The 26,777-nt window shown below is 36.3% G+C and overlaps 1 protein-coding gene across 43 annotated transcripts in view; it reads left to right on the forward strand.

Moving 5' to 3' along the window:
• Positions 1 to 26,777, forward strand: part of CLASP2 (cytoplasmic linker associated protein 2) — a 145,963-nt gene that overhangs the window by 69,929 nt on the left and 49,257 nt on the right. For 35 of the 43 annotated variants that reach the window (XM_015617030.3, XM_015617031.3, XM_015617033.3 and 32 more), the window contains 11 exons: positions 2,979 to 3,058; positions 8,327 to 8,419; positions 8,899 to 9,044; positions 10,430 to 10,565; positions 13,678 to 13,748; positions 15,294 to 15,353; positions 16,464 to 16,541; positions 17,116 to 17,283; positions 19,861 to 19,916; positions 21,036 to 21,206; positions 24,504 to 24,527. In XM_015617030.3, the coding sequence (XP_015472516.1) occupies positions 2,979 to 3,058; positions 8,327 to 8,419; positions 8,899 to 9,044; positions 10,430 to 10,565; positions 13,678 to 13,748; positions 15,294 to 15,353; positions 16,464 to 16,541; positions 17,116 to 17,283; positions 19,861 to 19,916; positions 21,036 to 21,206; positions 24,504 to 24,527 (1,083 nt within the window). The remainder of the gene's footprint in view (positions 1 to 2,978; positions 3,059 to 8,326; positions 8,420 to 8,898; positions 9,045 to 10,429; positions 10,566 to 13,677; positions 13,749 to 15,293; positions 15,354 to 16,463; positions 16,542 to 17,115; positions 17,284 to 19,860; positions 19,917 to 21,035; positions 21,207 to 24,503; positions 24,528 to 26,777) is intronic. The other 8 variants (XM_015617035.3, XM_033511969.1, XM_033511976.1 and 5 more) reach the window with 1 other exon arrangement.

Below are 26,777 nucleotides of genomic sequence, written 5' to 3' on the forward strand. Positions count from 1 at the left end.
CCTGAATTGGGAAACAGCAGGTGGAGTTCTCTTATTTTTTGATTGTCTCTACAGAAACAGTGACTTGGTAAACAGAATTGGTAAAAATACGGAGAGATTGGTATGGGAAGGAAAAAATTGAACAGTATTTTTCCTTCTCTGGCATTGTGGTCTTGTGACTTGTATACAGTATGAAGAGAAGTTACTTCATACTTTGTGCTGGTATGCATATGTGATCATGCAGTTGAGGAGAAAGATCAGTGAAATAGAAGTGAAATGTGATTTACAGATCACTTTGAGTCACATAATATTTTTTTACCAGTCTACAAGGTAATAAAACAACTTTTAGGGAGTATTAATTTTAAAGAAAATGGGTTTGTAAATGTGAACTAGCTGTTGAAACTCAGGAAGACAGAAAGATCTCTGTGTCTGGACTGTGTCAAATGGATTTTAAATAGTAGTCTGTCCCTCCTCTTTCTCTTTTTGAAGTAAAAAATTGTTATTCCTTGGATAAAGGATTTTCCCTTACTGCTTAGGGTGCATTACTGGATGATGTTTAGGTGCTAGAAGTATCTGTCATGTAACGCATCCTGTTTCTTAATTTTTTAAAAGTGATACTTTCAGGCAGACTGAAAGTGACAGCATCTACTTACTTAGCAAAGGCACCTTCATCTCCTTTTAATCTTTTCCTTTTTGGTATACAGCAATGAACTAGAAATACTTGAAATCCAAACATTTTTCTATATTTTTGTGTTCATGGCCTATATGTGTCAATTTGCAATGTTTCTGTAGTTTATTCCCTAGGAAAAAAAATTCAGTAAGTAGAGAATGGGAATGCAAAATACTTTTTTCCCTGTGTTAACATAGATGTTTGTGTGTTTATGTAACTGAATAATAACACAGAACTTCTATAACCATACTTTTCTATTTACTTTTCCAGAGTAGGTATTTATGTTGAATCTGATTGTTTTGTTTCTATAAGACTTTCTTAAATGTCGGAGTATTTGTGGACAAACAAATGAGGTTATGATCTGAGCATCTAAGTAGCTGTTTGTACCACCTACTTTAACATGGTGCCACTGGGTTAAATTATTTCTTTCAAGATTTCTCTCCACAAAATTCTTCTCTGATGAGGGTGTTCTCCCTTTGAAGAGCTGTACAAGTTTGTGTGGCGGAGGGGCGTGTTCTGGGTGTAAATGGATCTTTCCCTCTGTGTTTTTTAGCTGGTCAAACACTCATGAACTTTATGGAAGGGCTTGTTCCCTCTGCTCTCTGAAAGGAGAAGAAATAGGTGGTTATAATTTCTTCTTTCTCTTCCGGCTGCCACTGGCAATTGTGACAGATGGTGTTGGAGATACATGTGCTGTGTTGTGTACAGCATCTCTTTACAGCAACCTTGAGCTAAGGCACTCAAAATCTATTGCATGTTCCTGTATCATACTGCAGGTACTGTGTTCAGATTCTGTGGTCTTAAACTAGTGAGAAAGATATGTGAGAGATCTTGTTCTGCATAGCAGTGTTGAGATCTAGGAAGTTTTTCACCAAATTTGTGGTAGTAAATAGTGCACCCTCATGCTTCCAAACTACTCATGTATACAGTCATAGCAGATATCTTTTCGTTCACCATAATTAAGAGATCAGGGACTGTAAACCATGATTCTTAGAGTGCACAACCAAAAATTTGATTCATCAAGAATTCCTAGCTTTTTGTTCTGGTTGACCACTCAGCCTCTTAAATGCTTTTTCTTTATGGCTTTTATTTTTTCTGTAGTTAGTAAAATACGTATCTTCTCTGTGTGATGCCTCCATTTCAGTTACATTCTGTCAGTTAGGGAGGACATTCTGCCATATATCCTGTTGGCCTCACTTTGAGGTACTTGTTCCTGAGTACTCATTTACTATGACAGATAATGTTTTTCCCTTCAATAAGGAAATGTTGAGGTGGACTGATTCTCTCCATGCCGTTAATATTTTAGTCATATTCCTGATGCACTTACTGGAGATATTTAAGGGTTCTGCCAAACTTCACCTTGTGCTTGGAGTTCTAGACTTGTAGCATAGCTTGGACTTGATGACCCTTTTCTTCAATTTGATAGAAAACTGGAGCTCGTTTCTTTTAAAAAGAGTGCTTTCTTTATAACCTGAGTTTTTTCAGGAGGGCAAAATCGAGACACTGTTTTCAAATAGTTTTCTTTCTTAGAGTTGTCTTAGCTTCTGCCCAAGATTTTGATGAAATTTGCAACATGTACCTGTGTGAAACCAGCAGGTGGTTACCTGTCAGTATTCTTTCCTGGTCCTTCTGCTGGACATCTTTGGATGCCATGTGAAAATAGTTCCATTGTGAGTGGTCTGAAAACAAAGTCACTGAAGTTCAGATTTTGCTCCAATACAAATTCTTCTCACTGTGTCTTGTCTTTTGTTGTTGGAGTTCTTGTAACCTTAAGACTAAGAAATGTAACTCATACTTCTTAGCTCCATGTGGGAGTCCAAAATCAACCCCCAGACTTTCAGGGCTGATTACTTAAGGCACATATGTTAAGATGAAAATTCATCCTGAGGAATTCTATTTAGTGATGAATAGCTCTTGTTCTGGTAAATAATTTGAAATTTGGAGCTTTATTTTAGAACATTTTTATTGTCAGGGTGCAGGTCTCAGAATTGAATGCAGACAGCTGCTAGAGGATTGTTACATGAAGCATGTTTCCATTTAAACACAAAAATAAAAATTATGACACCATTAAATTTGTGAAATTGGAAATTACTTGGAACTGTTCATTTTGGGTTAAAAAAGGTAATTTTTATTTTTCTTATGATAAAGTCAGTGTTCAAGGTTTTGTGATTATACACATGATGTACAATTCCACACAAAAGTGCAACATTTTTGTATTTAATACTGTATATTAAATGTTTGAGAGTAGTTATGGTGAAAGATGGTTGTAAGAGATTTGAAACCTTGATGTATGTTGCATCCTGTTTAACAGTATTTAATGTTTATTTAGGTTCCTCTAAAGAAGGAGGAGCTGGAGCTGTGGATGAGGATGATTTTATTAAGGCATTTACAGATGTTCCTACTGTACAGGTAAGATGCTGTGTATATTTGTGTTTGTCTTCAGAAATGTTATTTGTAATAATGTGTTAACCTGCTTTTAAAATTTACATAATTTTACAGTGTTCTAAGCAAGCATCATTACTTTTCCCTCTTTCTGACCTTAGAGTCTTCATGGAAAGCTCTTTATATTTTTCCAGTAGTTACCAAAAAAAATGTGCCACCTTTTCTTTAGTGTCCTACTAATTATTACCACATTGTGTTTTGGCTAAAATGCCATATTGCTTTTCTCAAACTTTTTCAGGAAGCTAGTGAATATAATTGGATGTTTTAATAAGAAAAAGATTAACGTAGCATTTGGAAAATTTGGGGCTGCAATTTCAAGGCATAATCAAGTAATAATAATACAGGCAAATAATTTTAAAAAACAAGAATTGTATTTTCAAATTTGCCTGAATTGTAATAATGTGTGTCTGCTCTATGTGTCCTTACTCTAGCAATACTTAAAAGAATTAAATCTAGTGCCTTATTTTCATACTAATGAATTTGTTGGATTCCGGGTTCTTAATTAAAAGATCAGATTTTAATTTCTAGTCTTTTAGCGTGGGAATTGCATGTATTTGATACTTTCACATAGTTGAGTCATTTAATATGTGTGTCGCTTATGAGTGCTACTTTGAATAAGTTTTCCTTAAGCAGCTGAGGTGTGGAACACAACCAAAAACACAGTAAACCACAGTTCCCAAATGACAGGATTTTATAAGACTCCCTTTTCTTGATATGTACTTCTGTTCTATTTTTATTTCCCTAGCATAGTTATTTGTTAGATCTGCTTCTGCAGGCAGCAGTACTGTCTGCTTTCATGAGGGAGTGCTCAATCTCCATGATCCCTGTCACATCAAGGAAGTCTTTGTCTAACACTGGAAGAGCTTTATATATCTTTGCCTCTGCAGACTGTTTTAAGAATTCTTTGGAGGATGAAAACATGCAGCTCTTAATATTGTTTATCCCTATTGCGTTAGAGCCATATTCCACAGAACAGAGAATGTGATGCTTGTAGTTCAGTGCCTTAGTGTTTGCAGTCCCAAGCAGAGTTCTCTAATTACTCAGTGTGATTGGTAACTGCAAGAACAAAAATGGGGTGACCACCTGATGTGGACCAACATGTTATTTTCTGTCTGACTGCTGAATGGCCTAGGAAGGTAGGTCAAGAGATAAAGTCATTTGTCTTTACTCATCTCCCTCAAATTGCAGTGAGGACGCAGGAGAGAAATTGTATATAACTTATTCCAAAATTACCTATTTGTTTCATGGATGAGCATGCAAGAAAAAAAACAGGATTTTTTTGTTTTTAGTGTCCTTAGGAATAACGTCTTTCTATCCAACTTTGTGCTTCTGGTTGCTGACAATCTCTGATATTTCAGAAAAAACACCAAAGCAGATTTTATGTTCTGTGACCATATTAAATATTAAGGAAGTGGGAAATTTTTCTGTTAGACTTGTGAAGAAAGAATGTTTATGACCTGTAGTTTACCAAATTATCCTAAAAGCAAAGGACAGCATGAGGAGAGTGAGTTGTTTGGATGTTACTGGGCCCATTCCTGTGTTTCTTCTGTTTTCATTACATTTATGGATTTGAGTAGCAGCCTCAGTGAAAGTAAGAAAGGAAACGGTATGGAAAACCAGATTCAGTTTGGGATCAAGCTTAAGTGCATCTGAATTAGTCAAATAAATTGAGGTTACTTATAGTGTGGGTATGTTTTAAGTCACCCTTAAAAGTCTCCAGTGGTAGATCTGACTTTCCAGTAAGCTGTTCATATGACAGCTCATCTTTTTTTTAGGAATGCCATATTGTTTACGTGTACCCAGTTTTCAGTCTCCATATTGAAAATACTTTCCATATGTATAGTCATTCTTACTTGTGTTTGAGGTTTTAATTTTTCTGTCTTTGATGTTACAGTTGCCTTTAATGAAGTGTATGTTGCCCTCTAATGGATAGGAGCTGTTTATGAAGATAGATTGGTGATTTCTAGATGTAGTCTGATGGATCTGTGTGCCAGAAAGTACTGTAGTGACAGGATTGTGCCTTCATATTCAAGATTACAACCTTACTGTTTTTTCAACTTAAGCCTTTGCTGAAACAGAAGAAAATTCTGTGCTTGGGTTATTAAGTGTAACTCCCATTAATAAAATCTGTTTGAAAACAAGTTCAGTTCTTTTTATAAAGTCTGATGTGGGAACTTGTGAGCAGAAAATGCATTATGTCATTGGCTGAACACATAATTTCATCTTGGCCTCCTAAAAGTATAATTAATTGAGGGCAGGGAGAAAAGAAATTATTAAAATACTGCGTTTTATTCCTGTGAATTTAAAGTAGGTATGTACAACCTTGAAAATACAGGATTTTTCAGTGGAATTATGACTTTCATTTCCTGACAAAATGAAATTATACCGCTTATTAAATTCTACATTGCAATGCTAATTTGAATATTCTTTAGGCCAGTTCTATTTGTGCCTGGCAGTTAAAGAAAAAATTTAATTCTTTGCCTAGAAATGCCAATAGCGTGGACATGAACCCATTGAAGAGGTTGTTTCTTTGTCTGGTGCCCAGCATGTTTTCATCCTGTACTATACTATACAACATGGTCTCTCCTATTACACAGAGGCTGACAACAAAAAAGTCCTATTTTCAGGATTTGCTTAATCAAACAGCATGCAAAAGGTTTTTGTACCTCTACCAGGACTTCAGACTGAGATTTGAGTGTACATTGAATGGTCCTCAGTTAGATGCCACCAAAAGGCATCATCCTGTTCCCTTCTTGTTACATTTCACTTCTTTATGATAAGTTCACAGAGAAATGCTGAGTTTCCTGAGAAATTTTTGCCTCTCCTCTTGTTAGGATGAGCTTTTGGTATATTAAGCTCTGAACTGAGCAGGTGACAGGTCAAAGTAGTTTATGATAAAGGGAGATCCTGAAGAAGTTGAGTAATGTCATGAATTCTGATATATGAAGTGTCGCTGTAATATGAAGCTGCATCTTGAGTTAATCAATGAGTAGTCCCTCACACTTTCAAAGAAAAATAAAAATTTTCTTTCTTAATGGAAATTAATTTTGATAGAAAAGCTTACTGAGACACACATAATACTTTTTAAGAGTATGGTACTTACAAGAATTAGTGTTAGAATAAATTAGGGTTGTGTAACAACTATTAATAGGCTACTAGTATACACAAATATATTAAATGGTGATACAAAACTTGTATTTGATTTTGTGGGCAGTGGAGTAGGAAGTCTGTTACACTCACCCAATTTTTTTCGTTAAGTCATTTGTTCATTTTAAGTTAGTTGTACATGAGATGTTTAGTGACTTCCAGTGAAGGAAAAGTAATCATGAGGAATAGCTTTCTGGTTTTTATGGATGCAGTCATGTCTCCTGTATAGAACTTGAAAGATGCTTCTACAGTGTATCCTGGAAGAGCTCACAGAGCTGCATGGTAATAAAAATCTCAGTTTTGTGGGTAAAGTATATTCAGAAATAGTTTTCCACTTTTTAGTGAAGCTGGCCTGGGTGTGCTAAGTCATCTGTTTCTGAAAAGGTTCCTACCCTGTTTATTCTGGAAACACAGCATAAAGGTGTTTTAGAGCTCTGATGTCTTTCACCTCCTCCATATTCCAGCATGAAATATGCACACCTCCATAACCATGTTCTGTTGAAGTGTTGGAAAAAGAGTAGATGTCAATAGAGTTAAGGTTCCATATCTTCTGTAAGTTAAATTAATTTGATACGCTCAGGAAACTGCAAAGCTAGACTGTATTTGAAATAACCCTAACATTTTAAGATGCCTGGGAATTTAAGATATTTTCAAGAAAATAATTATTCAGCTTAACTGCAGAAGAAAGTCATTGCATCATTTTAACAATAAGATCAAAGATGCATAAGTACGTGCTAGAACAGTGTGTTCAAGAGACAGAGTTCCTAAGCAATTCATGCAAAGCAAGGTGTCCTAACTGCTGGCCCTTGTTTCCTCTGTGTGCTCTTGCACATATAAAAATTAGGTCTTGTACTTAACTACTGAGGGAGCATCAGGCCCTGCTATTTAGGTGCTACCTAAGTTATCATGCTGATGTCCAGGTTTGCCTGTAGAAAGCTGTGAGTTTCCTTGATGTCCTGACCCACATCTGCCAGCCCTGTGTCTTGAAGGTGTCTAAGGTTGCACCAGGTGCTAGTGGATGAGCCAGTGAGTTTTGCCCAATCTGATTATGTAAAAAAACTTCTGATCCAAAAAACTGGAAATGTTTAGCTGAAAATATTTTTTTTAAAGAAACACAACTCTGGCCAGATTAAGTTTCTCCTTAGTAATTTGCTTCATATTCTCTTAAACTTGTTCGCAGTCTGGAGGGAAAATAAACTTAAAATTTTGCATATGCAGTGGAAGCAGAAAAAAGCATCCTTTGACTTATGTCCAAGAAAATAGAAGGGAAATCACTTAATTTGACAATAATATTTTTTCAGGAGTAGGTTTTTTATTCCTTTCTTCTTTAAAAATACATTCTTATACTTGTACAGTTCAATAAAGACATAAGTTCATTTCTAACCAAATAGTGATTGTTGCGTGAATAGATTGTTCAGGCTTCGTAGTAGCGGTCTTACTGTATAGTGAGAATTCTGACTAGAGGTGGCTCCTTATATTTACTTATTGTGTAAGTTAATGAATTATAGTCTTAAAGTAGCAATACATAGAGAAGCTATGGAAGGCTTTTCATTTAATTTTTCAGGCAAATTTTAATTTTAGTGTTCTCACAACCCAATTAGCTCCTCAGAGAGTCCCAGCTCCAAAAGAGTTGCAATGAGTTAAAATGTTGGTTTATATTTTGAGTTTCATTATAAGAGTGAGTATGAAAATGAAACTGAGTTTGTGTATTATTGGAGCAGATTATCTAAAACCTCTGTTCCTGTTGAATGATGTATTTTTTTTTAAGTGGATTTAATGAAATTGTGGGTATGATTACCTCATCACAAAGGTGAAAGGTGAAATCTTTGTGATGAGTTGAAAGGAAAATGTTGCTTCTTCAGCCTTTTTTTTTTTTTTATGAACATTCATTACTCAGTGATGTCCTTACAGACTGGTTTTAAAGTGCCTATTTATGACCCTTGCACAGATATCTGAAACTCTAGGGGTAAGATTTGTGGAATTAGAATTTTATTTTCACAATTCTCAAGCTATTTTTCTTCATCACAATACCTGGGATATTAACAATATACACTTCTTCATTTTTTTTTTTTATTTTTAATATTTCAGATCTATTCTAGTCGAGAACTTGAAGAAACGTTGAACAAAATCAGGGAAATTCTCTCAGATGACAAACATGATTGGGATCAACGAACTAATGCGGTAAACTTTTTATCATAAAGCACAGACAGTTACTTTAAAATGTTTTTTTCCTAAAGTCATTACACTCCAAGTAATGAAAGAAATATTCATTTTAATTTTTACACACCTTGAAGTTCTGCATATCAAGTAAGTCTAAAATGCATTTTTGCTGACATTTATGTGGAAGCTTTTCTAAAAGCCATCATACATGTTTCAGTTTGGCATTTATGCAAAATTACATATTCTACAGGTTAACTACTTGCTTTAATACCTCTTGTGTGCAGCTGTGAAAAGTTCCACTTACAGGGTTAGAATGTTTGTGTGATGTATCATTTATATTTTTTTAATCAGGTTTATTAAATTACAGCCATGTATTTCGAAAATTTTGCTTTAAAAGGCATGCCTATATGTATTTTTACATAGTGAAGCTGTTCCTTTATTTTTCTTATTTTGAAATGCTTATTGGCAGTATCCTAACCCAAACACATTAAATTTTTTAGCTGAAGAAGGTTCGGTCCTTGCTTGTTGCTGGAGCTGCACAGTATGATGGGTTTTTCCAGCATTTACGGCTGTTGGATGGTGCTTTCAAGCTGTCAGCCAAGGACCTCAGATCCCAGGTGGTTAGAGAAGCCTGCATTACTGTAGCGTAAGTACAGTTCGTGTGCCTTTGTGTACATTGTTAGATGTTGCTGTGGGGATGGCTTGGGGGTGATTTTCCCGTGTTCAGGAGAGATTGTCTTGTTGGACTGCTGTACACTCTGACCGATAAAGAGTCAAGTCAGGATCAGAAGCCACAGAGGAAAAGAAATGCTTAAAGGTGTTTGTTCTCTTAGGGGATGCACGTAGTTGATGATCCTGTGACAGACTGCATGGGAATACCCAGTTACCATCATTGCAGTCATCATTAGTGCAGGTTAATGTGGTTTGAACATAGAGCATTTTGGTGAGGCAATACCTCTCACAGAATCATGGAATGGATTTGGGTTGGAAGGGACCTTAAAAATTATATAGTTCCAACCCCCTTGGCAGTGCAGGGACACCTTGCATAGAACCAGGTTGCTCAAAGCCCCATCCAGCTAGCCTTGAACACTTCCAGGATTGTGTCTCTGGGCAAGAGACAGATGACCGTTGTAATTTTAGAAGTCATGGTGGCTAAACTGAAATGAAATCTTCACTGTTAGTATCTTGTTGACTCCTTTAAATTCAAGGGCAGAAGCTAAAACCAGAGTAGTCTTTCCCAATTCCATGTTTTCCATGACTTTTTTTATCCTCAGGAAAGACATTAGTGTAACCACTGATTTTCAGTAGCCATCTGAAACAGGAACAGCACAGAGTTCACTCTTGCTGTTCTGGTCTCCTGTTGGAACAGACCAAGGGGAAATCTTGAAGCATACAACTGCGCTTTCCAAGGAAATCAAGACTTTGAGAAAATGATAGTAACCTTTCCTAACATGAAGTCAGGAGCAGTGTAAAAGTACTCTATAAATGTTTTTATCCAGGCCTAACAACCTGGAATTCCTTGATCCCTAAAACTTTGATATATTTGATGTGTGATTTTGTGCTGGCTACAAATTCTTTTTATATAATCTTTCTGCGCGTAGGAAGCATTTGTTGTCACCAGCAGACAGTTAAATTACTGTGTGTGGCATGTGTTTTATATTTGCTAAAACTGCAGACGTAACTTCAAACACACAAAGAAGTCAAATTTTATGGTTACCTGATTTTGGTGAGTTTAGTAGTTTTGCTTGCATTCAAAAGTAAAAAAAAAAACCACCTAATTTATTTACAATTTTAGATTTATACATCTCAACATGTGTTAAAAAGCAGAAATACAATGATACTTCATGTACACATGAAAATTTAGGTTTTTGTTTTTCATTATGAAATTAAGTTATTCATGTTTGGCTTCTTATTGTGCCTGGAAATTGTGAAATTGAGAAATTCTGTTGTTCGGAAAGATGAATCCTTAAAATCCACAATGAGCTTCGTTGTTTTAAGACTAAGAAATTAATTTGTGTTTTCCCTAAACAGCCACCTTTCTACTGTTCTGGGAAACAAGTTTGACCATGGCGCTGAAGCAATTGTGCCTACTCTTTTTAACCTGGTTCCCAACAGCGCCAAAGTGATGGCAACGTCTGGGTGCGCAGCCATCAGGTTCATTATTCGGGTAGGTGTTCCTCTCTCACTTTGCCTGCTAGGAATTTTCAGGTAGTGGCTCTTGGCAGAGATAACAACTATACTGAAATAGAGGTTTTTAAATCATTCTTTAACGGAGGAGTAATGTTTCTCACAGGTGGACAAATACTATATACTTTGAAACCAATTGACAGCATTGCCATAGTAAGGATGGAAGAATAGGTATGAAAAACAAGTCTGTTTTCATGTTTGTGGGGGGTTTTTTTGTAACATGTTAATTGAAAATATACCAAATGTGTTTCAAAGGGTTACTGCTTTTAACTGCCTTCTTGGCAAAGACAAAGTTAAGTTAGTAGCTAAGAAACTAGTGAGAATTTGAATATGCAAACAACAAAACAAAGGTATTTCTTTCTACATGTACACTCTCCCCCCCTGAAAAAATTTGTAACCACAGAGTTAATGGTAAAATGCTGAAGAGGCTACACATACCTGGATCAGTTCAGAAAGCACAAGTTCATGAGCAAAAAATCCAATAGAGAGTAGAATTTTTTACTTCAAGAACTTTCTAACTAAATCAAGAACTAAATCCTTAAAGTTATAGCATATGGAACAGAGGAGTGCAGTGAACAGTGAATGTTCTTTGAGCATCTTGTACTAATTGGTTCTCAGGTAAGATATTTAGAGTTTTGGGACTTGTACTTACACTTTGGTGTTTCACAGAAGGTGAGAGATTGCCTGTAGTTTCTACATTAGAAGTTGTGGTGCTCTTAATGCCAAGCACTTACTGCAATTTACTGTGATCTCATCTATGGTTTTAATTTTGTAAGTTGTTGGAAAACCTAAGAGGCTTCATCACTTAGACCTTTCATTGCCATCTTCAGTATGGTTTGGAATGTGTACTTGCTCTGTCTGTGCCTCTGAGAATGTGCTCCAAGACCTCTGCATTCATGAGCTTTGCATCAGCACTTGGGCTAAGACAAAATCCCTTGGCATTTTTTCCCCAGACTCTTACACTGTACTCTGAGATGGCACAGACTTGAGAGTGAGGGAAGGAATACACCTTACATGGGATAATTAAAGTTGTAAGAGAACAATACCATTTGCAGTCATGTAAGACAAGCTCAGGCATGTAAGAAATTGTAAACATTCACCAATTACATTAAATTTGCTTTATTGGTTCAGTTCATTTGAAGACAAGCTTACACATCATCTATAGTTGCCCTGATTTTGTTTAAATTTCTGTTTTTCTTAGCTGTGACTTAACATATTGTATTTGAAGCATAAAAACAAGAAAATCCTGTCCACAGTGTTCAAACACCCAACCAATAAATGGCATATGTGAGGTGTTATGGGAGAAAATTTGGGTTTCAGAATTAAATATCAAAGAGAAGTGCAGCCCCATCCCCTTTTGGACTTCTGTCCTTTGGACTAAATGAGTATTGGTCAGGGGATCTTTGATGAATTGAATATTTAGAACCCAAGCTACTGCAGTTTAGAGTCAGTCTTTTACTCAAAAATTCCCACCAGCATCCAGTGACAGCCAGTTCAGTTCCTGATGCTTTACGGTGTAATTGCTGTAGAGTGAGTCTGCATAAAAGCAGGGAGGCTGTATTATACCAGTGATCTTGAAGACTTTCATCTCATCTTTGTGCCTTCATTGGATTTTGTTTTTCTTCTCCAGAAAGTTCTTACACTGCAGTCTGATTTCTCTTTCTTCACTCTTAGTACATCAGTTTAAAAAAAAAAGGTGGCGGGGCAGGGAGGGGAGTCGTGGAGAGATGGTATGGTGGCAGAAATCTTCTTCAGAAGGTGATGGGATTCAGGTTTGTTAGCTGATTTTCAAAGTGGTTTTGCAGGGAAGCACATATCAGTACATCCTTAAAGGAGTAGCAGATGAAATGTGACGTCTTAAAAACTGAATGAAATAAGTCTGAGGTTTTGATTCCTTGGCAAAATACTTTTTAGAAATTACAACATCAATAGTTTCAAAGACTCTGAACGTACAAGTTTCTCCAACTGTAAAAAACTTTATTTTTAACCTTGATTTGCCTATTTCTGGAAGTCATATGCTTCTTTTCAATTTGCAAGTTTATACAAAACATATACAAACCCCCTAAAACTGTGTTAAAAAGTATATCAGGACAAACAACTGTAACTGTTAGGCTCTTCCAGAGTTTTTTATTAATTCCTTCCTAATTCTAAAATTGGCAGTACTCTGTGAGCTGATGATTATCTGCTTTTTTTTGTGATTTGTGTATTTATATTCTGCAGCTGTGATACATGAGAGAGTAAGAACTCTTCAGTACTGTGCTTCTTAAGATCTTGGATTTTTTTAAATTTGCCTACTGTTTCACACTGCATTGGGGACTGTTTACTGTAGGTATTTGATCAAGAAAAGGCTAAAGAAATTAACTGAAAATAGATTTGTTGAACCACATTATTCTTACTTGGAATTAAAATGGTAATGCTTTGTGTCCACAATTAGTTAAGAAAAGCTGAAGTAAGGCAGCTTTAATTCTGAATTCTGTAATGCTTTTGGATTTAATGTAGTTTTATGTTATGCATAGCTTAAGCTTTCTTCTCCCATCAGGTGTTTCCATATAGATTATGTATATAAGCTTGTTTATATGTCAATGCTTTTATTACTTTATTGATATATTTCTCATTAAAGGAAATTTGGTCCTTGTGGCACTAATCATACTGATCCTTGTAAGAATACCTATATTTTCGTATTTATTGATTCATTTTTTGCACTATAACCCTGACTTTTAAGATGGCTATGTCTACTACTTTTTTTTTCCCTATGGCAAAACTAAAATAGCATCAGCTTTCAGCTCCTTTGAGGAGACGGCTACATTTGAGCTTCTTCTATTACTTTTGACAACAAAGTATTGCATATCATGATTTGATTGTTGATGGCACTGAAAGTGGTTTTTGCTTGACCTTTTGGTATAAAATAGCTTTAATCAATTGCCATTCTAACAGCAGTCTTTCATTTAATAGTATTCTATAATTTAGTTTTAGTAAGCATTTTAAATTATTGCAGTTTTTATTATGTTGTCAATTCTGTTTGAATTAATACAGTACAAACTCAGAATTCAGGAATGCTTTTCTCATTAACTGTGTTGTCCTTTTTTTGTCAGCATACTCATGTGCCACGACTTATACCTTTAATAACAAGCAACTGTACCTCAAAATCAGTTGCAGTTAGAAGGTGAGTACATCATAAATGAAAATTATTAAAGCTGTTGCTTTTTAAAATATGATTATCATATGCTGAAAATTAACAAATGAGAACATTCATGGCCATAAACTGTGAACACACAAACCTGTTACCTAGTAAACTGCAAACTAGAAAAATGAATTTCAGCCTTGAGACAGTGGCAGCTACCTTAGGACACAGAGCATCCATGTGTTGTTGTGTTCAACAACTCAGCTATGTCTCCAGCATGTTGCTTTCTCCAAGAATGTGATGCTCAAACACTTAGGTTGGCTCTTGAGAAAATTAATTGGTTTTTGACAGTGTCATTTTCTGCACCAAATCACACAAAAGCAGTTAATGCTGTTTCTGGACTGACACTAGTCCTGAAGGTGATGTCACTGTGTGTACACAGGAAACAACTTGAGCATCTGAATTACTTTCTTTGAGTCTAAGCTGCTTTTGCATCCAAAGCAAGCATTACCTCAGTACTGTACTGTACCTTACTGTACTGACCTTCCACAACTTCGGGTTGGACTGCAAAACAATTTGCAGGGCTTCAGTGCCTCCATGTGCTTGTGGCTTTACTGGGGATCATTAGACTGTAGGTGGCTTTGGTACTGCAGTTCACAATTCAGTATCAGTGAAGGCATTGTCTCCATAGTCCTTTCATTCTTTTGGAAAGACAACAAAACACTAGATTGGTTGTAATAGTGATAGCACAGTGAAAAGCATTTCAGGGTTTCTTGCCATGCCCTAATGGTCTCCAAAGGATTTGGGCAGAAAAAACCCCAAATTTGTCCCTCCAGAACAGGTCAAAAATGCTGAATAACCAGAAAAAGTGATAGTTTGAGGCTGTCAAGTTCACTACATGTTTGAAAATTATCTACACCTCCCTAATCTGTGTCAGTTTGATTTTTCACGAAGATCTAGCTTCAGACATAGTTTAAAAGTATGCCTTTTGCTAATGGTGGTTTGCTAAATTGTCAAGATTCCCAAATTAATAATGAATGCAGTTACATAACTTCATTAATACAGTGCCAAAAAATCTTTTGCAGTGCTTTCTACATGCAGAGCTCTCTGCTAATGGTCTTGTGTTTTCCTTTATGCTACATACTCAGTAATGACAGATGGAAGGATGGAAATAGTGTTTGGGACAGAAGTATACTGCCATAGAAATACTATATTGTGTCTTTAATATTTTTTTTTATATATTAGGATTTTATACTCTGTACAATATTTTCAACATCATTAATTTATGTCTGTTATTTTGAGACTAATACAGTTAACACAGGGTATGTGTAATAACATGACTTGAACAGCACATCATTAATTGAACCACATCTATTATTTTGAAGTTGGAGATTAGTTAGCCTGCATGTTTGCTTAATATGCAGAATATTTTAACTTTCCAGTAAGGTGACCAATGCCCTTGTTTGACAGATAAATGTACTTTTATTTCATTTATTTCCCTCAGGGGAAAGAGTAAAGTTAGTGTTTATTCCACAAGCACATTAGAGAAATAAGTATTTAATTATAACTTTTGTTCTGTGTTTTTAGGCGCTCCTTTGAATTTTTAGACCTGTTACTACAAGAGTGGCAAACACATTCACTGGAAAGGTATGGGCTATACTTTTTTCCCCTAAAATAAACTGCTAATGTAATTTAAGACAGAAGTATTGTCGTTGAATCCTTTAATTGGATTATGTTGTTCAGTGTTGGCCAGCCTTTCTGGCATAGACAGCCTTTCTAGCACAGCAGGTCATGCGGCTCATTCAGGTGCCAGGGGGAAGGAGAGCTGTATGTTCCAGCCTTGGCTTCCTGTGGCCTCCTCTCCTTACCCTTTGCCTCTCCTATCCTGCGTGTGAGCAATGCATACACAGGTAAGCATCTGCCTTTTCTCCTGGAAGGAGGAAATTTGTGTGTTTGCTATGGAAGAGGGCAAGTGGGCTTAAGCTGGAGGACTTTTAGTGGTAATGAGTACAGGCATACTGTGGCTTCTCCAGATAATGGGAAAATAGTACATGCATCAGTTCTGTAGGATGGTCATTGTAAACACAGGGTAAGAGCAAAGAAACTAAAGGGCATCCAGAAAAGGCTCTGAAGAATTTATCCAGCTCCACATTTCTGTCCCCCAGGGTGCTCCTGAGAAAGGGGGTAATGGGGAAATCATTTATGCCAAGTGTCTTAACCCACAAAAGCCACCACCTCTCCCCCGCCCCATAAAGAGCAAACCTCCCACCCAAAGCTTACCTTGAATTACAACTTGTTTATCTTCACAAGTTTGTGTTCTGATGGATACTGTGCTGTTTGCTGAACTTGTATTCAGGTTTAGAACTTGTATGCCAAAAGCTTTCAGAGCTGAAAGAAAATTTATTGTCTTAATTTTTCACCTTTTCTTAGTGTTAATGTAACAGTGAAAATAGTTTTTCCATTTCAGGAAGGCAGGTGTCTTAAAAAAGGTATTTTTAAATAACTTTTTAAGTGTGATAGGTGGACGTATGTCAGAAAAGTAGATTAAAATCCTTTTAGATTGAGGGAATAAGCTGACCTAAACCTTTACAGAAGGGACAGTTATATCATCGGTGTACTTAAGTGTTTGTTTACTGTATATTTTGTAAAGAACTAGCATTGCAGCTGTTTTTCACTTGGTGAAATGTTAATTATGGTGTAAAGCTACTGCTTAGAATTTGGAGTAGCAAAATAGCATGAAGAATGTCTTTCTTCTAGGCATGCAGCTGTCTTGGTTGAAACAATCAAGAAGGGCATTCATGATGCTGATGCAGAGGCAAGAGTGGAGGCAAGAAAGTGAGTTTTGATTTATTTTGCTCTGAAAAATTGCATGTGCTAAGTGAGTGAGAGAAGGCACTAATCCAAGGTGAGCTGCTATTCATGGCTGAAGAGGAGGACACAAGTTTGTTTTAAAACTGACATTTCTGTCCTGAATTACTACCTAGTTTCTTTTGCAAAACACCTTCTCAAAGTTGAGTCAGACAATACAGTTGTGCAGCATTTAATGATTCCACTGAAAGAAGAGTAAGAAAGGTTGATATTGCTGCATAATCATTCTCATCCCATTAATTAAGTCTTTAAACAACTGCAACATTTTTACTAGTGAGAAGGCCATTAATTAATTCCTTTTGCTTCTCCACACAACTGGTAAGTGAATGTGAGACATTCAGAGGATAGATGTAAGTTATTTTGAAGAGATTAATTCAGTCAGTGTAGCTGGTTTCTTTTATGACTTGAGCATTGTTGTGTGCCTTACATACTCTTCCGTTCCTTTCACTCCCATCCATGGTTCATTCTGTAATCTTTACTTCCTGACTCCACCCTTTAAAGAAAACACTGAGCATTTACCTGTGGTTATTCTTTTTTGCAGGGCTTATCTGGGTCTTAGAAATCACTTTCCTAGTGAAGCTGAGACTCTGTACAATTCTCTGGAGCCCCCCTATCAAAGAAGCCTTCAGACCTACTTGAAGAATTCTGGCAGTATAGCATCTCTCCCTCAGTCAGACAGGTCATCTTCTAGCTCACAGGAGAGCCTCAAGTAAGGGTCACTTCACTGTTTCTGAGCCAAGAAACAAATGCATTTTCTCAAAAGCAACTTATCCAGGTTCCTGTTAAATACAGAAAAGCTGCAGTTTTATTTTGTGACTTCAAATTTTTTAAATAAAAAATTCTTCTATGTTTTGCTGTATGACAGTGTTACCCCAGCAAGGTGAAAAGTACAGGCAGTCTTTAACTGGACTTTACCATGCTGTATTCATATATTCATTCCTTAACAGCTGCTTTAAACACCAAAATTCAGGGTTCATATTGATGTCCAGCATTCTGATGCACTGATTAGGTCAAGAAAAGCTGGTAAAAACCAGCTTTTTCATCTCTTTTCACTGGCAAGCATGAAAGGGGAACATCAACAATGAGATTCATTCAGGTTGGAGATTGGTTTGAGTGGTTTTTTTCCCCTGTCTTCACAGTATTGAATATGTATCAGCAGTATTTTGCAGCTCTGCCAGTTACTACAGGGTGGGTCTGTGCTGCAGTCAGTGATGTATTAAAATGCGTAGACAGTCTTGAGCTGAATAAATTAAAGTTTTCTTAGCTACCCATGAGCAAAGGAAATTACTGCCTTTTTATCAGAAATGTGAAAGTAGTATGTGGTAATTTTTGCCTTTAAATGCTAGAAAGTTTCCTCAAAGTATTTCAACCTTTTAATATTTCAGATCTTCATTACCAAAACCAGAGAGCCTGTCTGCTCACTTTTGACTTGAAAGCAAAGACTACTTCTTGCATATTGGAAGTTGCTTTTTATTTTTTTTATTTTTTTTTTTTTTTTTTTGGCTAATGTCTTAAATACCAGAGGTTTACCTTATATTTCCTATGATACTTATAATTATAAAAAAAGTTTAAAAAATAATTGCCTGTGATGCAAGCAATTGCCAGCACTTCATTTTCCACAAATATTTATTCAAAGATTAAATATTCTTGTTTAGATGAATCCATGTTCCCCATCTGAAAAGTGCTGTTAATGAGTTACATTAAAAACTAAATTACAGGGAAATTAGAATCTTAAAATACTCTTAAGTCTTCAAATGTTGCTTCCCATATTGCAAGATGTGTAAGTGCTACAGTACAGAAAATGAGGGGTAAAATAAGAAATGAAAAGAAGAGGTGATGATATTGGAAATTAATTAAATTTTAATTGCTTTATTACTACCTTTGCATTCAGATGCATGTTTTTAGTCTTTTATCCAAAATTTTATTTCTGGCTTTTAGTATAGATGCTGAATTCTCCCTGTATAGACGGAATTAGGAAATATGATTTTCCTAGAAGTCTGATCCTCTGTGATTTTTGACCTTCTGAACTTACATCTCATACAGGTCATTAATCCAGAATTGTTTTAGAGAAGATGGAGGAATGAGAGAGAAATGTGGTGACTTCTGCCTGCCTGTATGAAACTGCTTACATAAAATGTCAATTGAAATAGATTGTGGCAGTTGTCTGGGACTTCGGTTTGGAGCAAGTTGTAAGGTCAGGATGCACCCAGGAGCTCTACCTCAGCTTCCTCGCCTTACTTGAGGCAAGGTCCCTTCAAAACACTAGTTAGTCATGTCAGAATAAGCTGCAAACACATGTTCTTCTGTGAGGATGTAGGTAGTGATGGTGACTGAGGATGTAATTACTGCTGAGCACCTGAGCTAATAACTGAGGCAAATACAGTATGAAGTATCTCTTTTCTCTTTGCTTTTAGGTTTAAAATCAGAAGAATTATTTTTACTAAAGCTGAGACACTAACTCAGCTTGTAATTTGACTGCTGATGAAATACTCAAGTATTTCATCAAATACAAACTTTCCCTGTCTGATATATGCTATTATGTTTTCTTCTAACAGTATTTTTTTTCCCCTGGTCTCTCTGGCTGCATTTTACCATTCCAAAGCAGGCCAAAGGATGGGCTCACAATTAAACTTGGCTAGACTGAATGATTGTACTTCAGTAACTACTCGTTTTTGCAGTGAAAAGGAAATTAAGACAAAACATAGAGGAAAAGACATGCGATTTTTCTCCTTTTTTAAGTTGCAGGAACCTCTACATTCCAGCAAGGGAAATGGAGTCCAGCTGCTGGAAGCATAAACATTTCCTTTTTTAATTTACAACTTAATTCTTGTGACATCTGGGACTGGAGGAGGCTTATGAGTTGGACACCTGTTTTTCTTGTTACTGCAGACACCACTTCACATGTCTTTCACAATTAAAGCTTTTTGGGTAGCTCCCACTGTTCCTGTTTGATGGCTGATTTATAAGATCAGCCCTGTGGTTAAAACCTTGTACTGACCACCTTAAATGTTTCTGCAATCAAGTCTGAAATGCCTGAACTTTGTTAGCAAAAGTGTGCCTGTCGGCAGCTGAAGGATTAGTGCTTTGTGATAAAAATGTAATTTTATAAAATATACAGGATAAGATAATACTGTTTTTCTTATCATTCTATATTTAAAGTATTTATCTATAAAATTTGCAGAGAAAGTTGAAGGGGAGAAAAAAAAGAGACTTTTTTCCCCTCAGTTTTATTTTTGACTTTTGCATCTGATACATGAGACTTACTGGATTTATTGACTTTTTTCAGTCGGCCTCTATCATCTAAATGGTCTGCAGCCAGCCCAGCAAGTCTTGCAGGCAGAGGTAAGGTGGTAGTACTGTAGTGCAGTGCATAGTTAATGTTCTTCATGTTCTTCAAATTAAAAGTTCTGAATGCAGCATAAAATTTGACTGGATCAGCATTTACCCTGTTTTCAAGATAAATAATGGTACATGTTACTACAGACTGTACATGGAGCTACAATTACCTCACACTCACTTCACATTTTATGTAGTTTGAGTTGTTTCAGGTATAAGACAAAATTCAGTATTGGTCATCTGTCCTGGAGTTTTGTCATGGAACAGTCACTCTCAGAGAAACAAAACATTATTCTTTTGTCTGTTCATGATCAGGCTTATAGCAGTTGGAAATTAAAGACTCACTGTCTCTTTCATCTGTTCCTGTGAGCTATTGCTCTTAATAAATAAATATGAAACAACAGCCAAATGACGTATCTGTAATTCAAAGAGTTTAATTATGTGTTTAGTTCTCAGAATTGAATAACTTCAATGTCTTTTCCCATAATGTCTTAATAAATCTGAAGTAAATCATTGAGCTGCTTTTTACAAATGGACTGTAATTAAGAGTGGCTACTGAAACTGATAAGAGGAGTCAAGTTTAGAAGACCTAAGACAATGGTTAAAATTAAGCAAATAGTTAAAATTCGGTAAACAATAGGAAGTGAATGTGAAAATACTAAAGATTAGATCCTAAAGCATTTCAGAGTATACATTCAGATCACCTGTTTGTGGTTTTACCTTAGCTGAAGTATGGGAATATTTTCTGCCTTCAATATCTCAAGGAAGGATGTGAATTTTCTTATATTTGTGAATCATTTGATAATGTAATAAATCACACAAAGGTTCAGAATTATATTTGTGCTAGGGTGGGAACAGACAGTTTGCATTAAAAAATGCTAAAATTTCATGCTGAATAAATACTACTGTAAAAGTAACTGTCCTTTATAAGCAGTCATGGCAAGACCAGGTCTAGTTTGCTTTATAATCTCAGTAATTCTCGGTTTAATACTAATTTAAGCTTTTTACAGTTCTTCGTGCTTTCTTGCAAGCAGCTGTGGTGGTAGATGATGTTAACGTTTTAAATATCATTTGTTTTATTCAATACCAACTCCTTTCTTGTTTTTTTTTTCCCTTTTCTGGTAGTTTCAGGCAGCAGCAAGGGTGTCCCAAGCCCAGGCACGCTGCAGAGGTCTCGCAGTGACATCGACGTGAATGCTGCCGCAGGTGCAAAGGCCCGCCACGCTGCTGGGCAGACAGCTGGAGCCGGGCGCCTCTCTGCAGCCGGGCTCCCCCCGGGGTCCTACGCCTCCCTAGGTAAGGGAAGCACCTCTGCACTGCTCCCAGAGGTTGCTGTGATTTTCTTGATCAAAAAGTTACAGTGCAATACTCCTGGATTTGAAAAGCAGTCATCGTCGTTAGTAGCACTGGGGTGTGCCAAAAAGAGCAGGTCTTCTGAAGTATGTCGCAAACTTGCCTAGATTTGTTTTGCTTTATTTTTCTTGTGCTGGAAGAATGCCAGTGCAAAGAGTGTGTCCATACTATGCTGTTTGAATGTCTTAAACTAGAATTACTATTAAGTGTTGGAAGGAGTGGTACCTTTACTAAACAGCAAGTGGTGAACATGCCTCTTTTTGTTTGTAAAAGTAACAGGGAAATGAGTATGAGAGCTCTTGATTTTCCATTTTTCTCAGCTTTTCAGGTATTTTACAAGAGTGCTAAAGAGATACCCTGGGAGTAAGAGGTGGCTTCTTTATGAAATAAAGAAGTGTTTTACACAATAACTTTACATTGAGTTCATAATTTCTTCCTAAAGGCATCAGTGGAACTATGTGTATGCTTTACCTAGCTGACAACCTCCACTGATATTTGCTGTTAGACACAGAAAGTGCTACAAGTGGTAAGAGCACAGGAAGGTATTGGATAGTGGTGGTAGACTAAGTGCTAGAACATCCACTAAATGGCCATATTAAAGGATAATGAGCATGTTTTTGTTCTAATTTTTTATCTTCTCCATGCTGTAGGCATAATAGTGGGGGAAGAGAGGTTCAGTGTTCACAAAACTAGTTTTTTCTTCTCAGCTTCTGTGCCAGTTAGATCATCAAGGAGAGACATGTTCTAATGTTATTGTGGCCATAGGTGATCACGAGACATAGAAACTATATAGTTCTTCTGATTTGCATTGTGTTTAGGTAGATGTTAGCATACATGTAGGCTGTGGTTTGCAAAGATTTTGGTTGTGCTTTTTAAAATCAAAACTTAAGTTAAAAGCTATCTAAAATTAGTTGATTCTTTTGTCATCAGGACCTGCTTGAAACGCTGTGAACAGCACTGATTTTAGTGCTAAAGAGCGAGCAATCCCGATTTAAAAACAGTACTTGGTAGCTGGAATAGCAGTTTCGGATGTGGGCTCCCTCTGGTGCCCACAGAGGGGGCAGCAGAACCTGCTGTGTCTCAGGTGGACACCGACATGAAGCTGCTTGGCAGAGGGGATACACTGCTGGTTCCCTAGGGAAACTGTGGATGCCCCATCCCTGACAGTGCTCAACGCTAGGCTGGATCAGGCTTGGAGCAAACCACTCCAGTAGAAGGTGTTCCTCCCCACAGTAAGGAGGTTGGAACTTGGTGGTCTCTAAGGTCCCTTCCAACTCAAACCATTCTGTAATTCTTGAACTTAATGCCTAAAAGCCTGAAATATGTGGGATGGTTATTGTCCAAGATCAGAGTATTACCTGGTGTGTTTTCATGTGCAACAAAACGTATTTTGAACCTCAGACAAAGCTGGCATTCAGAGAAGTAAAACTGGTGAAGAGCATGGTGACAAAGAGAAAAGTCAAATGGAAAACAAAGAGAGATCCTGCACTGTTAATGTCATCTTAATGCTGCTCAGATGAAGGGACTATATTGTCTTCAGACTTCCACAAAAAATTACCTCTTGATTGGAGTATCGGTTTGCTTTCAGAACATTTTAGCAATATCTGATTCATGCAAAGAATTTTGTAAGCGGGGGTTGAGAAGGGCACAGAGGTTTCTAGTGAAGTAAACAGTAGTGAATTTATGCAGGAAAATAACAGAAATAGCTTATTCACTTTGTAATTTATTGATGAAATGATTGAGGATGGGGGGAAAGAAATATTAAGCAATAGGTCTAGGTCCTATTCATTTGAAGGACTGGAGTTGCTGGAAAGCTTTACCTTGCTAATAAATGTAGTCATGTGTGGAGAACAGTGTGATGGTCATTTGAAATGGCAAAATAACATAATGCTGGCAAAGTACAGTAAAAGTCAAATCCTAGTGCAGACAGTAAAAGGGCAGTGGTAGTCAAGGAAACCAAGGTTTGTTTGCAGTCACATAAAAGCAGTACTGCTTGACTGATCTTGGCTCAATTTCCCAACAGTTTTTTGACTGTGGTAAGGTAATTTGAATGATACAAACGATGTAGACAGTGTGACTGTTGCTTATTGTGGATTAGCTTTAAAATATTGTTTACTTTTAGTTTTCAAAAGGTATCCATAAAATGAATGGAATGCAAATTTAAGCAAGTGCCGTGTTTCAGAAAATGGGCTAATTTGTCAAGTTCTTTCCTCTATTTATTTTAAGGGATTTATTTATAGTAGCCCAAATATGGAAAGTTAAATGACAGAACTATCAAGCTAATGCTGACCATGGTCTGAAAAGGCCTAGGCAATGTTATTTTATTTCCATAATGCTTTCCACTTCCTTTAGGTGTTGCAGTCAGTACCAAAATAAATGACATTGTCTCCTAGAGCTTGAATTTATTTTCAGCCTGGCTTGCAGAGAAACATCTCCCTTTTGCTTCCACCAAAATTTAAAGCTCAGAAGGCCAGAAGCTTATAAGCATAGTAATCCATAATTGTGTTCACCCATCTCTTCCCTTTTCATTATTAATAGAAGAACTCTTGCTTATTTATGATTTATTAAAAGACTATTCTAGAAGCAGGAGGGTACTCTCCAGTTATTTTAAATATTGACTATCTTTTACATCCTTAAGTATTAATGGCGTTGTTGAGGAGGCTTGAGCTGTAATTATATATGTCTCGTGCTAAATATTTTAATTTTGATTGTTACTGTCAGAATATTTATGCACTACCTTCCAGCTGAACTGGTAAATATTTGATGCTTTTAAACCGGAATGAAACTTTCTCTCATTTGTCTTCTATCTTAATTGTGCTATTTTTTTCCCTTCTGTCCCTTACCCCAGGTGGGGCTTCATGCTCAGAAGCAAATTTCATAAGAAGTATAAATATGTGGTTCAGTGATGATATAAATATGTACTGATGCTTCAGTAACTGTTTACACCAAGAGTGAAACCATTTATGAATGTTTTACTTGTAAGGGTTTTCTCAGATTTGGGATATACAGAATCAATTTCCTTGTGCAGGGTACTTGTATCCTGTTTTGTAATTTTGTACCTTGCACTGAGCAAAACCAACTTTGCTGAAGGTAGCTATACATGCATTAATTAGATAAACATGTCTGCTGTATTTAATATTAATGTATTTTCCTCTATTAATGTTTTATGACTTTGCTGTGAACACCTTTATTCTAACACACTAAGTTTTCCATGTTTCTTTGCCTGCTTTTTCAACAAAGAGGATACTTCTGACAAGATGGATGGTAAGAAATTATTTAGTCTGTCCTCTAATTCTGTTAAATATCTAATAAAGTGTCTTTTATGTAAAAGTATTAATGTTTAATATATTTCTGTTTATTAACAAATTACTATGCTGTTTCCACTAACTCCTGTGTAATCTTGATGTATTATTATATGTGTTATTGCTGTATTTGTCAATTTTGTGAATGTTTGGTCTGTATCAGCAACAGAAATATCAGAAATCTGACATTACCCCTCTTTCTTTACAAGAAGCTCTGTTAATTACAGAGCAGTTTTTTAATCTTTACGTGCTGATTTAAACTAGCTAAATACATGCTTTTAAAATTAATCTAGTTCCAGTTTATTCCATAGTTTTACATGTGAAGTCAATTTTTTCCACTTAGCAGAAAAGCAGTGGGAGAGCAGAAGATACTTGATCATATAAGTATAAAAAAAGCAAAAATGAAAAAAAAAAATCTCCTCTATCAAAATGATCTAGCTTTGCTACATAATTTTAAGTGCCTGTAAATTCTGTAGTGCAAAGTAATTCTATTAAGGAATCATTTGTGAAGACCTACCTGTTAAAATAGCTTACCAAATATTCCACCTAAGTTTTAGCACTTGATTTTTCTTAATTCACTCTGTTACAAACATATGGAGGGACTGCAAAGCAGTTGAGCATCAAGCTTCTCATAGAATTTGCTTCAGGTGTGTGCAGATAATGCTTCACATATAATAAAGTGACAGTCCCAACCTGCTGCTCCTTGGTGCTTGTAGTTCTAATTTATTGCTTGGGAGCACTTAACAATCACATAACAAGTTTGCTGCTTACCTAATATTTTGTGTCACGTATTTATTAACTGTGCATGTTTGGAACAACAAGTAGTTTATTGGAAGCAAATGTATCTCATGAAAATGAAAAGAGTAAGAAGGTAATCTCTAATCCAGAATCCTGAAAAATTTCCAAACACAGATGCTTCTTGAAAGAATTGGAGCTTGTTTTGAGCATTGAAGGTGTCAAGACTAGCTTGATAAAATGAGTGGCATTTGTACAGGATAGTAGTGTCTGTATTGCTTATTTTCATATTACATTTCCTTAGGCTATGTATAGTAGGCTTTATTTATAGCTGTTTGTTTATGGCTTTTATTTATAGTAAATCTTGAGCTTTGGACATTGTCACCAGAAATAATGGTTCTTAGGACCATGTAGGCTTTTTTGTTTGTTCAGAAGTCACAACTATTGATATGTTGCACATCTCTGTTTAAAACCAGTAAGGGAAGTGCTATACAATTATCAGAGTAATGGGGTGGGGTTTTGTTCTAGAGGCTATCTCTAGATATGATCTGCAAGATGGAATGAAAACAGCTTAGCTGTCTAGCTGTAGTGGTATGATACAGCTGTTCTGATCTAACCACCACCAGGAGGAACTAATCATATTTCTTTTTCCCACTAACCTTGTCCACGTATTTTTTTATCTCTTCTTCTGTTAGCACCTTGTGATATTCCATAATTGATTACTGTAGATGAACAAACTCCATAAAAGTTCATAAAAGTGACTAATATTCTGTTACTTAGCTTTTAGAGCTGTCAATGAGCCTTTAGTGATCCTAACCAGACGGTAGCACAAGGCTGAGAGGAAAGAGAACCACCTCTTTTAAGAGCAGCTGTCTGTTAGCCTGTCTTAGGTATTGCATAGAATCTGCCTTCCAAGATTCTGCTCTGCAAGACTATTGGATTTAGAGGGGTAGCTCAGAGTTTTGCGGGTTTGTTTTTTGTTTGGTTTTGAGTTTTTGCAGACTGGCAAATTTGGTCTGGAAAATTTTGAGACACTCCTACATGTGCATTACTGTAACTGATTTTTGTGAAGAAGCATTGAAATATACACTGAACTTTTACACTTTTGTTTTAGAGGGAGTTTTTAAAAACAGTTCCATGGAGATAGTGTAATATGAGAAAACTTTCCCATCAAATCTGACTAATTTCAGGGTAGCCAAAGACACTGACAGATGTTTTCATCACTAGTTCTCTTGCAAAGCAGAAGTAGTAGAGAGTGAAAATAAAAAAGGAAGTACCCTTTGATTTTTTTTTTTTTAGGGGCATTTAACATTTTTATCATCACTAGTATATATTTTTTTCCATAGTAAGATCTGTTTCAAAGGAACTTACAGGAAGGAGTGCCAATGATCCAGCATCTCATCAGTTCCTAGGTACTGATGGGAGAAAGGGTTGTCTGACTCTCACCTTGGCAAAAATCAAGCCTGGTTAAGCTCAG

Source organism: Parus major, chromosome 2 (assembly GCF_001522545.3).
Source record: "Parus major isolate Abel chromosome 2, Parus_major1.1, whole genome shotgun sequence".
Taxonomy (NCBI): Eukaryota; Metazoa; Chordata; class Aves; order Passeriformes; family Paridae; genus Parus; species Parus major.